This window comes from Dicentrarchus labrax, unplaced genomic scaffold, assembly GCF_905237075.1.
Source record: "Dicentrarchus labrax unplaced genomic scaffold, dlabrax2021, whole genome shotgun sequence".
NCBI classification, from domain to species: Eukaryota; Metazoa; Chordata; class Actinopteri; family Moronidae; genus Dicentrarchus; species Dicentrarchus labrax.
The window spans coordinates 445,345-460,233 of record NW_026136702.1 but is presented as its reverse complement, the minus strand read 5'-3'; the positions used below and the strand labels follow the sequence as shown (position 1 = coordinate 460,233).

Here is a 14,889-nt window from a genome sequence, read left to right as displayed (position 1 = left end):
AATGTCACCTGACCAGAAAACTAGATTCTGTCTTAATAATGAGGAACTTTCTCTAAATAATGATTTAGTATCTCTAAATAATGATTTAGTCTAATGACTTACCACAATGAGTTACTATAATGCATTAATTACTTCATTATTTTCAGATATTAAGTCATTATAGAAAGTTTCTCATTAAAATGATTCACATGGCACTCTAATACAAATTACACTAATACTACATACATATATTAATATCTTCTATATATTTCATGTATTTTATTATAATGTTTTTAATTTTCCCCCTATTTTTCTATTTTAAATATTATAATATAATACATATTCTTAATATTGTATGTATGTGTCAACAGGAAGCTTTAAGTAAGTTTAACATTTAAAAAAACATATTCAATGTCTAAATACTATCAACTCCCCTACAGTGTCGGGTTAACTAATTAATTACTCATTTCTGTTTTAAAAAGTCATTTTATTACTTTACTCATTACTCTATTACTATTGTCTAATTGTCTACAAATGCTAATATTGTTAATATGACTTTATATTTACCTTCTCAGGCTTGTTGTCCATATTTATCTTACTGTTTGTATCTTGATGCCTTTATTTTGAAGACCTACCTACTGGTTTATCCAGCAGGGGGCGCTAAAGGCTCATCATTACGGTTGAAGCAGGCTTTACAAAAAGTAACTTTAATTTAAATTAATTTCTATTTATTGTGTTTATTATTAAAAAAGAAGGAAACAGTAAATATTGTGTTCTCATTACAGTTTTAAGGAAGTTGGATTCACTGCATCGATCCCCAGCTATCAATCATCAATATCACAGAGGTGAAGTTAGAAAGTAATCATTTACTTTCAAGACATTTATCTGTGTCCAGAATCCTATAATCCGAGTAGGGATGCACTCCTCGTATCATAGTTACTGTCACATAAAGAGAGATCATTATAAATTATCTGGATAATTCAGTTGATATTAATAATCATTTATTTTCCAAAGCGATTGATTGATTTAATATTCTATAAAAGCCCCAGTGTGTAATGAACTGTGGGAGAGTCAGAACTGTTTGTGCTCACTCAGTCTCAACCGTTCTCACCCTCAGGTGTGTGAAATTATCTGTATCGGCCACGAGAAGCAGGTAATTATCGGTTATCGTGTTGCTGAAACTAAATCCACATCGTGCATCCGGTTGCCCTGGGAACCAGATTTAAAGCTCCTGAGTGAGTTTTTCTGTATTTTCATGTGGCCAAACTGTTCTTTACATGGTAAAAACTTAAGTCATGCTTCAGTTGCACATAATAATCTGTTATCTGGGAGAGATGAACCCCAATCTACTGACAGTCTACACATTGTGTGTGTTTATTTTGGCAACAGCGGTGGCGTTTTCATTTTGAACTTAAGCCCTAATATTAGTCGGGGAAGTCCTCCAGCTTCTACAAAGCATCCTTTATTGCTGTCAGTGTATTAATGCATTCAGATGGAGCGGCGTGTATCAACCAACCCTCCTCATTAATGGTCTGAGCTCTGCGTTTATTATCAGGCACTCATTGAACCTACTATCAGGTTAACTTTTCTGTAGTTTTCCAAAGCGAAAGTTCTTCTGTTTGCACTTAAACGCCACATAAACTCCTGTTTTTCACTCACCATTTCAGTCCAGCATTGTTTGAGGTAACTGATTTAAACCTTTTAAGTTTATTAAGTCACATAATTTAAGCATGAAAGATATTTGATTTCAGTAGAAGTAACTCAAGTATTTATTGTTATGAATTGAAGTTAAAACTAATAAGTTAAATGCATCCTTATTTATAAACTAAAAACATTCCCGATTAAGCAGCTTTTACTAGAATATTTAAGTGACACTAACTTAGTTTTTTAAGTTACAGAAACATTCCTGATTAAGAACTTTTTAATAGATATTTTGTTTTCAAAAAATTAAGTCAGTTGTCTCTTAAAATTACAATTAAAAGCTACTTAAGCAAAAGTTCTGCTGTAGTTATTACGGTAAAGTTCTGGCAACCACAACAAACTCTTTTTATAGTTCAGGTATAAACTTGACTCGAGAGTTTCTCAATTCATGATAATCCTCTTTATCCTCTCCACTCGGTCTAATCAGAACAACAAATTCTCACTCATATCTGCGACTTCCTGAGGTCAGATATTTTCTCTCTGTCAGAGGAAGACGTGACGTTTGTTTTTTGGGAGTCAACCGAGATTTCCACCTTTTAACGTCCAAGCTGTTTCAAGCGTCCTGCAGTTAGTCAGTGTCAACAATGGAAGATCAGCATCCTTGAAAAAAACCTTTCATGACACACTTTGCTGTGTTCTTGACTCGACTGAGCCGGGGATTTCCAGACATCTGCTCACTGTGTGCAACAGCTTTGTGTGTGGTGCACATTTCTACCCATTGACATACCTGCATTTTGTATTTACTTGTTCCAGCGACACCATGAAGGACTCCACAGTGGACCAGAGGCCATGTTTGAGAGTAATTTACTGCTATAGACATTCTCAGCACTTGTGGAGATGGGGGGGAAGCCCCATTGAGAATTAGGTGGAATAAATGCACTATTAAGTTAAGTGGTAAATACAGCTCTGTAGCTGGGTGTCTCTTGTGGGATTACTGGGAATTTACAGGAAGGGAGAAGCAGTCAACTTTATAAAATAGCTCGTAGGAATCAGTGGTCTTGTGCTTTTTTTTATTGATCTCTCTGATTTTTAGACCTGGAGCCCTTTTACTTTCTTAAAACCTTGAACAAGATTATGTGACACATACATGTCTTCAGTGAGAGTTAAAGCAGAGTTTCACAGATGGATCCAGTCTCAGGAAAACAGCATTTGTGACATAGGTAAACACTTACCTGATCATTGGTCTGTTTTTACTGGTGAGCTGCTGGTAAATTCATGAGCTACAGGTGTGTGTGAGTGTGTGTGTGTGTGTGTGTGTGTGTGTGTGTGTGTGTGTGTGTGTGTGTGTGTGTGTGTGTGTGTGTGCGTTATTCTGAGTTTGGTGCGTTGAGCTGGACGGACTCACTGAGAATGAGCTGTCAATCACAAGGTAGCCCCGCCCTAAAGCATGCCCTGCTTTATGGTCTGTTTTACTCTAAATGGGACCATCAGTTACTAAATGGAATATCAGGGGCGACACTTTATGAAACACACCTACAATAAAGATAAGGCACCAGCAGCACAATGGTCCAACCTTCCCATATATTAGAATCATAATATATAAATAAACTGTTAAAGAAAGACTCCAAAATGACCTTATCAAAACACTGGTTATATTTTTTTCTTTTTCTAAAGTCAGAAAATTTAAAAGCATTTACAATTTACACAGTACTCATAGTATATTACATGATACATACAGATAATGTTTATGGTGCACCTCACTCAGACAAGAAACCAGCTCAAACAGGCTGTTCCTATCAGTGCAGCACGTCTATTTATATCACTACAGTGGAGACACTGCGAGCTAAGATTTCATTGAGGGATGGTCGGTTCAAGTCTGTCCCACTGGCAATGATGACACTGAAACACAATACCTTCACAGAAATGATACAAAGCAGTTCCCTAGGAATAACTTAAATACCACGTATATGAGTGTTATTTTAGTGGCGGAGTGGCTTGAACAGGCATCAGATCCCGTATGACTCTTCACAACCTTCACTAAGCTTGGCAACACACAGAGCTGATTGACTGGGAGACAATGGAAGATTACAGCCAAAATACACCCGACTCTTGTTACTGTACATGCATGTGCGTCCTCTGTTTCAGTCTCTGCATTTGGGGCGAGCCAAAGGAGGTTCAGACGTCTTCAGAGCTGGTGGTTGAGTCTTCTTCTTTCCGAGCTCCAGGCTCTTAAAGTTGTTGTAAAACCTACATCGTGTTCGTGTGGCGCTGCATGTCGTCTTTGAAAAACGACCGTAGTTTGTCATACAAACATTTCTCAGAGGCAGAGCTGCTGCGGAGGCGGGAGTATTCTCGTTAGTCTGGTTACAACAGTGGCATCCGTTACTGTTTGGGTGATGCAGAAGTAGAAGATCCAGCTATAAGTGTTTTATCTGGAATCTGAACAACTATCTGGCGTCTCCACGCTCTGCAAGTGACGTGTTTTTGGTGGTGATGTCATGAGTTTCTCCACAGCAGATAATCACGTCAATCAAACTTCAGCGGGTGAAGCTAACTGCTGTTTCCCAGCAGGCTGAGGAATGTATTCAACTGGTGCCCGTTCATAAAGCTGGCAGCAGCATTCCTGCTAACCAATAATGTGGAAGCAGCATTAGTGACGTCGTCCATAGGATTGAGAAGGAAACCTTGGGATTTATGGCTCAATCTCAGTTTGGCAGTTCTGGACTGTGTCCCCAATTGTTCCCTCATTCATTGTTTTCCTACATAATTTATGTATAACGAGGAGTAAACTGGGATTTCAGACACTCATCAGCAACAGTGAAGCGTTGCTTTGTGTACATGATATGGAGTTAAATGAAACATAGCTCCCTTTAAGCCTTTATCCTCGTCATTAAGTAATTGTCAAGATTGTCATGTACACAGTAAGAAGTGGAATTATCTATCTGACAATCGATCTTGATAATAAACTGAATGTGTCTTTTAGTGGCCTTTAGAGTGAAGTACTACATTAACCCTAACACAACGGCAATCTCACAGGAGCAGACGGTTTTTAAAGACGATTAAAGCGTGTTTTTACGAATCAAATGCAAAGCAAGACATGTCTGACATCTGGAGAAACTCAGTTGTTGACTGACTGCGGGAACAAGAGGAAAATCTCTAATGTGTGGCCGCGAATGTTCAGAAATCCAGTAGGAGGAATCTGAAGGTCCCGTGCAGGGCTCTACTTTAAAGGACCTGCAGCTTTAAGGCACTTGTGCATTAGCTTAAGCATCTGGCTATATACTGAACATTGCAGTATCTAGGCTTGATTGTTAGCCTTAATCTCCCATCAGGAATGCCGATAAATAAATAATCTCCCCTCATATAGGTTGCCAGGTAGGTTCTTTGGCTCTGAACAGTTTAACTCGGATAATTAAATGAGTAGCTCTGCCTCAAGAAATGTTTGCATTACTTAAACTGCATCTATAGTGAGAGTTATCTGTGTGAGGTGCTGCTGGACTGGCGTCCCCCTCTCAGACCTCCAGGAGGCTCTGCGGCTGCTCAGGTGCTGGCGGGGTTTCCGGCTTGAGGCGACAAATGGGCTTGTTGCACATGGGGCAGACACTGCGGATCTCTAACCACTTTAGAAGACACCTAGGGGAAAGCAGATGGAGATAGATGTTACCTCATTTAGTAATTTTTACGCAAAGTTATGCACCACAAGAAACACATATTTACACAGATACAGGTGATACAGGTAGAAAACTGTCAGTCAGACAGACAGGCAAACAGGTTGCAGGTGTCACACCTACGCCACAGGGCAAAAACTGGTCTCAGCTGCATAATGTCTGCTCAGGTTCAAACATGCAAAGATATATGTTGTCAGGAATCTGCTCATCGTTTTCTGCAGGGCAGCCCTGAAAGTCGTTCCACGTCTCTGTCTGAAATTCACTGAAAGCTGCAGAAATCCATTGTGAAGTCGTTCCTTCGAACCGGTTAGTCAACATTTCAGTCAAGAGGTCGATCGACAAATGTTTAAGAAATCAAAATACCAACCAAAATAATATTCTGTGGTTTTAAGAGTGAGGCCCGTGGAGCCGCTGACAGTGGAGCGTCAAACATAAAGGGACAACTCTCAGTCCAATCTCATTTGATAATCACCTAACGAGAACTTACTTCTTGTGAAAAGCGTGGGTGCATGGACACACTCCGAGCTCATCCCTGCTGCGAAACTCTTCTAAACAGACCGCACACGTTTGCTGAAAAAGGGGAAACGTCAGGTTATGAAATCAGTTCATAGCCGACACGTCTGTTTTCAGTTAATACAGTAAATCCTGATTCAACCAGTCACAACCATAATGCATCCATTCAGCAGCTGTATTATCCCTAATAATCAATATAAGTTTCCATGATTGCACTGCTATAATCCTTATTTATACTAACACTGCACTGCATGTACTGCCAGCCCTTTTAACCTCCAGGTAATGACAGAAAATGTTTACCGACATGTCAAACTAACTTACTTACTTAATTAATGTGAATAATGTGTAATGTAATGTTTCTATCTGCAACTAATTTAGCAAATGTTGGGGAAGTTTGATGAGAAACATTCAGAAAAACATCATAATCGTCAGAAAATAAGAGTTTATTGCAGAGCAGAGCTATTATAGTAGTTTTAATGTGCTTCCCAGTGCATCTCCCACAAGTTTCACCAGAACTGGCACCAAACCGCATTTGAACGTTGTTGTTATGATGTAATGACCCTCCCCTCCTCTGAACTTCAGTGACTCACATCCTGATTACATGTGCCAGATTGTTACTCTATAATAAAATAAACATTAACAGTGAAAAATACTTCCATGTTATTCCAGAAAATTAGCCGTCACTTCCCTTTAACCACTTTAGTCACTAGACAGCTCCAGTATTGTTTCTACACTCATTCATTCACTCTGAATTCAACTTACACCAAGAAGGCTCAGTTTCTTCCCCGCTCCTTTCAAAACAACCTGTGGACAGGAACAGATTTGTGACAAAAAGTTTTAAAAATATATATATAATCTGAATTACAATTTGACATTAAACTGGATGTAGTCTCACCTCGTTGTAACCATACTGTTCTCTGGCACCTTGTCGCCTCAGTCTGTGAAGCACAAAAAACACAAAGGCATCATGCTGTGATTTAGAGCCATAAAATGTCTTTATTATGTTCCCAGAGGCTCCATATCTGTCTTCCTCAGGACATGTATTGTCATGCTGCATGAATCAGCTGAGATACTGCGTCAAACAGCCCTGGAATTCACACAATGCCAGATTCAAGTAACAGCCTGTGCCTCTACGCTCTCCACGAGCAGATCTATAACACTTTAGAGAAGGTGTCCTTGTGCGAGAATGCTGACTGAAGTTCTGCTTTATTACTATTTTCTGTGTGCTCAGTGGAGCTGGGCTGTGTGTCCCGACGACCCGGTATGCAGAAATATTCAAACACAATAGGAGAAAATAACATATTTATATCGCATGCAAAAAAACTGCATGAAGAAAGTGCATAAAGTGGGAATGTCTGCAAAGGGGAGACTCGTGGGGACCCACAGAACCCGTTATCATTCCGATACCTTGAGGTCAGAGGTCAAGGAGTCCCAGTTTTCTATCATGTCAAAGTTATATTGTTCCCCTATTGAACAATTTATGCCAAATAAATCCATAAAAACTCAATTTATTTGTATTTTTATATCAAAATCCAATCATTCATCAACTGATTTCATCCAATATATATTCAAAGTTTGAAACCTTCCATGCATGTGTGTGCCATCAGATGTCTGTCTGGCAGGCAAATGAATTAAACAAAGGATAACCTCCTTAGCAAACGTAAAACTTTCAACAGGTTTTTCCAGAAATCCTGGAAGTTGCCAGCAGCACACTGACCTTCTCCCCACTTGTGTGTAACAGCAGCTTTCACTTGTACCTTTGTGAACAGACAATGCACAGCGTGTTTAGGAGGCATCTGCAGTGAAAGACTCATTCAAATATTAAAAAACAACTCTGTGGAACTCTTTCTGCTAACGCACAAAGTCAGTCGATAATTCGGCTCACTGAGGCTGTTTCGGCTGAACTGGTAGTTTCATATGACTGACACCGACTGTCTCGTGCCAAATGACACCAAATGATGTCCAACTGGCAAGTCTCACTGCTAGGAAACATATTCCACCAGTGATCGGAGGATATAAAGTTGGTTGAATGCTTATAGCAACTAAACCTCAGGTCTTTAAAGGACCAGTGTGCGGGATTTAGTGGAATCTAGAGGCGTAGCTCAAAGAAATAAAGTGCTTTATAAGATAAATGTCTTTGTCTTTATCTGTATTATTATTATTAGCTGCAGATTACAACCCCTTCACCTCACCTTCCCCTTCCAAGTGTGTAGGAGAAAGGGCCCTACCTACTGTAGAAACATGGTGGACTATTATGTATATAGTTTATAATTATACACCAATGAACACATGCCTATGAATATTATATTTTAATATTAACAACTTAGTTTCTGTAGATATAATAAATGTTAGTTATAGTTTTGACCTCTTGCCCGTCTGCAGGTAAAACCAACAGCTATATGCACTCACTTTAGGTTATCAATCAGTTATCAATCAGTCTGATCATCCAGATGTGAGTGAAACATGCTACCACCGATCTAGTACACAGCGGTTCTGACTCTTCAGCCGTACCTGAACAGGTAGCAGCAGAAGATGAGGCTGAGCATGAGGATGAAGAGGCCGATGCCCAGGATGATGATGTAGACGTTGAGCGGCAGGTGGAAGAGCTCTTCGGACGTCATCTTGCAGTAGGGGTCGACGTTCTGCTGTCCAAGGTCACACAGGCACCCTGAGAGGGACACAGAGCGGAGAGCAACACTAAATCCTCCACACTGGACCTTTAACCTCTGTATTATGGTCTGTATTATGGTCTGTATTATGGTTACAGCACCGTATCACAGATGGTTTTAATGATAATGATTTAATGCAATATTTCCTCAGATTTATATTCTTGTCAGGGTGAAAATTAGAGATACGCAATAAAAACATTATTATATTTTAGCAATTTGTTTAATTTAGTGTAAAAATAATAACAATAATAACAAAGGTCAAACGGTTAATAAGAAGAGAGCTGGTTGGGGGCATTTTAATGACATTATTTTCAGTACTTGAACGTGCTCTCAATCCTTTTCTATCATTAATAAACTGACTCAGTGACATATTTTATAGATATTTTATATTATATTCAAAACTGTACAATGAACCCAAACAGTGAACTCAGTAACTGCAGGAAGTTTTCTCTACAATTAGATATTTGGATGAATTTTAGGCAGATTATTTCCTGTTAAGGTAACTTTTTATACAATATATATAAAAGGATTCGTTCTTGTCCCTGATGCTTAACCATTGTTCTATTAGACCATTTATTTGACTTTATATTTACTTTTCTTCACAGAAGTTTCTTCCAGAAGGCCTCGTAATGCCCCATGAAGCTTTGGCGACCCCGTGTTGGGAACCACGGTTCACACTGAGGTCAGACATGAATCTGATTTGAACCACAAATGAAATCCAGACCAGAATTAATTGAGATTTGTGCTGTTCACACTGTCAAATCTGAGTCACATACGAGCAAATAAACCAGTTTTGGGTTCAGTGTGAACGTAGCTTTTGTCTTCACACACAGAACAAGACGCTCGTGAATATAGTCTACTGTTGTTAATCATGTAAATACACATTCCTGCTTTTAAATGCATTTAGAAAATATATGAAAATGTAATTTTCTAGACATGAACAGCCCCAGTAGACACAGTCAGTTAATTCACATGTCAGGAACGTGGCCTACATCATGTGACATTTAGAAACTCAGCAGAAGTGAGTGTTTCACTCGTGACATTTAAAGACTGAATGAATTTGAAAGCATTGTTTATTCGCTGTTGAATGATGTTAGCATAAATGTTTAGCAAAATCTGTAGCAGCGTGGGTGAGCGGCCGTGTTATTTCTTGATGAATGATTGATTATTGGACTATTTTCTACCCAAACCTGAGAGCCCACTCTCGTCTTGAGCACCAGCTTACAAACCTGAGGGTTGGTCGACCACAACAGTTTATTTTAACCTTTCAGCTGAAGGTTCGAATTATGCAACGGATCAAATGACTCCTGTAGGTCTATGTGTAATGTGCCAGTTGTCAGTTAGTGAAAAACCCACAGATTCATATCACACAATTGTGCAGTTTCCCCGCAGCACTGCTGAGCATTTTAGCCTCTTTATTTATTTGGGTTTACAGTCTCCTCAGCCTCGTTTCCAACCACAGCAGGCAGCTCTGATAAACCCACAGTTCACTACCTGCCCAGCAACACCCACCAGCAGTGGAGCATTTAGCAGCTGAACAGCCTGATTTGATTCTCAGGAACTGACGGAGCAAACAAACAAACTCTGTTATGATGTTGTTTGTGTTTTGCTGGATGTGTAAATAACAAACACTTTGCTAGTATGTCAGTGTCCAAATGAAATGGAAATCAGAGGGCTGTTTGCTTCCCCATATTTAGAGAGAGACTAGCCAATAGTGCTGTGGGACCAAATACAGCATCCGACAGTTTGATGACGGGAAACAAATAAGGTACCATTGTGTTTTGTTTTGACGGGTTTGGCTTCTGGCACCCCGGGGGCCAAGTTAGTGACAGTTGGCTTCTTTTAGCAACAAGTCCAACTGGAAAACTCCCATAAATCACCTCGGTACCGCTGTCGTCAAACTGTCCTCTGTCTGTCTCAGAGGTTGTGTTCACTGGGAGGCTGCTGAGCCCCGTTCGGTTGCTAACCCTAACCCTAACCCGCTAATGGGGATGTAAAGGGTTAAAAAGGTGTTCTTCATTTAATCTTGACTTTAAAGTTGCATCATCGCTCTGTAAATAAACTAACTGTGATGGATACAATTAAGGAGCAAAGGATGACATAACTAATCATGTATATATGTGTGTGTACATCTTCATCTTACAATACGGCCTTTTGCTCTCAGTGGAACGTAGGTCGTCCATAATGGCCTTTCACTGTACGTTTATTGTTTCAGGGTTTTCTGTAATCTTTGCGTCCACTGAGCTGTAGATATCTGTGTAACCTGTAAGACCTGGCACACACGCTCCACGCTGCATCTACGAAGCCTCGTGTTTCAAATTGCAACGCAATCCTGTTCACACTGTAGAGCTGCAAGACTGTGTGTGCACATTTAGATAAAGTTGAGATATGAGCACATGACTAATGTCTAATTTCGTGTTTGACTAAGACGCGAGTAAACAATTGACCACTTTTTTGTTTATATAGTTTAGTCTTTTAGTTATTTGTTTAAACGGAAAGCGCTTGGCAAATGAGTGTAATGTAAAATATGTATGGCACAAATCCAAAATAATCAAGCTCAAACAGAAACTCCCCGAAAGTAATTCAGTGGAGCTGCTGTCACCACTTAAATAAATGCAAGAAAACACTTCTGATTTACCGATTCAGATAAAACTTAAGTTACAAATTTGGATGAGTTGTGTTGACACAATGTGGAAAAACTAGTTGGAACAAGTTAATTTCTCTGAGTAGCCTAATCTAAACTTAAAGAAAACTTACCTTTGATTGTAGATATAAAAGCTAATGTATTACATTACAACATAATTTCATTAGAAGTTGCCGGAACTGTTTTTGTTTCTACTTATGATCACTATCCTTGTGATGCTCAGTGACTAAACCAGGAGAGAAATCTTACACATATTTACACTGGAGAGCACTTTCATGGGAGCTTTTACAACCTTTGCGTCACACAGGAATGCTTCCCACTTTTAGAGTAGTTACTCGTCTGAGTTTGATTTCAGCCTGGAGGCGTTTTAGCTGTTCATGAAACACTTCAACCAGGAGTTAACTATTTCTTAAGGTGCAGTATCGCAACGTAAACTGTGCAGGTGACCTCCTGGTTCAGAAAGTCATTTGTTAATGGACAGAGGTCACAGCGGGAGGGTGCAGTCGTCACTTGTACAGTGTGTGTGGGGGGTTAAAGAGGGTTTGGGTGAAGGAGGAGGCAGCTGTAATCTTAGCACGACGTTAGTAAATCATTGATAGTGGAGCGCTAAAAGGTAGGCCACTGTGCAAATGCATGCAGTCTGGACAGGACTGTACCTGAACACTGTTAAACAGGAGTGGCAAGTAACCTGAAAACCTTCCTGCAGAGGCAAAGAGGAAATCCTTCACTGTAAAACCGGATCAGTTATTTTGACTCAAAATATTGTTGAAACTGATTAAATCAAACATTTTAAGTTACACTGACTTAATTTTGTAATCTTTATTTGTTCTCACAGTATAAAATTAGTGTCACTTAGTGTTTTAACTCTCAAAATTATGTTTGTCTTACTTAAAATGTTCGATGTAATCAGTTTCAACCATTTAGTTTGGAGTTAAAATAGCTTGTCACATTACAGTGTAACTACTAACTAGTTTTAAACTAAATAAAATACTTTAATAATGTGTAACTCGGTTGCTAGGAAACATGTAGGACTGTCCAATAAAAAGCTAACGGGAAGTCACTGTAGCATCACAAGCTGTGGCAGTTTTATGAGGCCAAATAATGGATTATATTCTATTACAATCCTCTATAAATGTGGTTATTTTGAGTAATGGGATTTATGAGTGGGAAGTATTAAATTAAGCCAATTTAACCAATGTAATTTAATTATTTAACTTTACCATTAAACACGATCTTAAATTAAATAAAAAATATTCCCAGTTTAAATCTTTATTAAACAGCCCTTTTAAACCGCTTTTAAATATTAACATGTTATATATTACCAAACTAACTTTAGCTTTGTCACTTAAGTTCTTAGTAGCAACCCGGATGTAACTCTACTTCTATGAGTACGCACGCCAGCCCTTATCCGTTTACCCATCAAGCATCTGGGGAGCAGACGGCGAGTGGGAGGTGAGGTTGAATGTGAGAGGATGAGCGTCAGACAGGTGAGGGGGAGAGGAAGCTACCGAGCTAGGGTACGTCCACACTGTGCTATATAAAGGCTAACCGCAGCAACTACGCCAACAATGAAACTGAAAGGCTTTAAAGACTGTCCAGCCAAATGCATTTTAGGTAGAACAGCAGTTATGTGTATGTATTATTGTTTCATGTGTAAAAAGTTGAAATAGATGAGTAATTAAGAATTTAAGTATTATTTTATGATTCATTTTAATTAGCACATTTATACCCAAACTATTATTACTCTCTGCTATTAATACATAGATTAAAGTCAGTGAGAGAACATAAAGATTCCCTTTGTTTTAATTCCTACATTGTCCTGAAATTGTCTATACGGGATTTTAAAGGCAACACGAAGCGAATATCGACCAATATCTTGACCGTGGTCCAGTGAGCCAGTGGCTAGCCGTAAGCAGACGTGTGTTAGTCGAAGAGGCAGCGGGAACGCGTTGGTCATCTTCTGCGTGGTACTGGGACTACCACTGGGCTAGCTAGCCACCTCACTGCCATCACTGGGCAAACATAAATAATAAATAAATCATAAATGGATCACAGCTTTGCGGGGTCCGCCACCCTCTAGAGGACGAAGCCTGCACGAAATGGAACTAGTTTGTGTGTTTAATGACGTGTAAATCTCCACTTAGTAGAGACTTGAGTCATTGTTCGGCTTATTTGAACCTGAAAAGATGCAACCGGGGCTCCAGGAGACTTACCGTTACACCACTGGACAGGATGCATCGGTTGGCAAACCCAGAATATCTTTGGGGTCGTGACCTCTCCAATGTAACAAAGCCTGGTTTCCACAGAGGAAGGAGCTTTACTTCCACGACTTTTCAGGTTCAGACTAGTTTACCCTGAGTGGATGTGCAGTGAGTGACAATCCTTGTGGTCTAAGCAGACCTGAGTAGAAGCTCCACAAGAAGACGTCGGGCTCATTTGAACCCCTGAAACCTCAATCTGCAGCGACACAAACATCCATTAATTCTGATTTAGACTCCCAAACAACTGTAAAGGCATCAGGGTTGTTCTGTCGCTGACAGACAAAGAAAACAGTCTTGAAGAAGAACCTTGTGGATAAAAAGACCCCAATGTAACTGACAGTATGGGGAAATACACTCCAGATCCCATCCAACACTAGGGTTATGTACCTCTGACCGAGCTGCTTTTTTTTTTTTTTTTGTCTCCCCTTCAAAACATTGTCACGAGTCTCCTCTTCCCTTCCTCCTCTTCTTTTTCTCTTCTCTCCCTTCCTTTTTAGACCTCCACGTCGCCTTCTTTCTCTGTGGCTGTGAAAACCTGCTGTGGCCAATTATGGAGAGACAAAGGGAAGGACATGGATGGGTTTCTCCCGGCAGCACGACCAGCCAGTCAGCCAGTCAGGCAGGCAGTCAGGCAGGCTTGCAGGCAGACAGGCAGGCAGGCAGACAGGGCAGCCTTCAGTGTTCCTGTGGAAAGCAGCGTCTCATCTCTTCCCTCTGAACAAAGAACATAGCAGGTATGACGCTGGGAGGAAGACAATGCGGCTGATGTGAATTCAGATCCAGGTATTTTTCTTCTCACATTCACTCTCCTCCTCCTCTCTCCTTCCTCGTCTCTCTTCTTCCACTTCTCGTCTACAGCCCTCAGTTTGTAAACAGATCCCTGCTCATGTGATTCGCTGTCTGCATCAGAGCTCTGCTTTCACCGCCCCCTCCTTCCTCCTTCCTCCCTCCCTCCCTTTACCTCTCACCCCCTCCTCTCCTTCCTTTGCAGCTGCAAGCTATTATTGAAGTAGCTGCAGAGCAGATGGCAGACAGGCAGATGTGGAAACAGGCGTGGGGAGAGGCTGTTGTGTGATAGTTGCGAGGTAGTTTGATTGATTACATATTCTTTGTGGAATTGATCAATAGCAGCTATCATTTATACAAACTCTCTCCCTGTTTGTGTAAAGATCACGGCCTCAGCTGGTTCAGACGGGGTATTGCTGATCCACCAAGACTGCTTCATGAGTCAGTTATGTGGCAATTAGTTTGTGGTAATAAAATTCATTGTAAATATGATTGTAAAAGAGGTTGTCCACCCTAAAACCTCAGCCGTTAGTGAATCATATGAATGTACTGTAATGAAACACATCAATGCTGCTGTTACTATTTAAAATTATTACCAAATTTATGAAAATCTGCATTTTGTGGGTTAAAAATCTACTGTTTTAAATCATCCTATACATTTTAAGACAAATGCAAAGATAGATTCGACAGTTTTGGGGCGACTCTGCATCACAACGTTTGTATAATCA

General features: G+C 39.9%; 1 protein-coding gene across 2 annotated transcripts; it reads right to left on the bottom strand.

Moving 5' to 3' along the window:
• Positions 1–3,250: 3,250 nt before the first annotated feature.
• On the bottom strand, positions 3,251–14,273 carry LOC127377982 (RING finger protein 122). 2 transcript variants are annotated; one of them, XM_051426376.1, is made up of 6 exons: positions 13,763–14,273; positions 8,313–8,469; positions 6,697–6,739; positions 6,564–6,605; positions 5,776–5,858; positions 3,251–5,253 (listed from the first exon to the last, which is right to left on the bottom strand). In XM_051426376.1, exons 2-6 carry the CDS (start codon positions 8,420–8,422, stop codon positions 5,133–5,135), a joined length of 399 nt encoding a protein of 132 aa, XP_051282336.1. In that variant the 5' UTR covers positions 8,423–8,469; positions 13,763–14,273; the 3' UTR covers positions 3,251–5,132. The 2 variants fall into 2 exon arrangements, with proteins under 2 accessions (XP_051282336.1, XP_051282326.1); XM_051426366.1 differs by having other exon boundaries at positions 13,328–14,271.
• Positions 14,274–14,889: the final 616 nt, after the last annotated feature.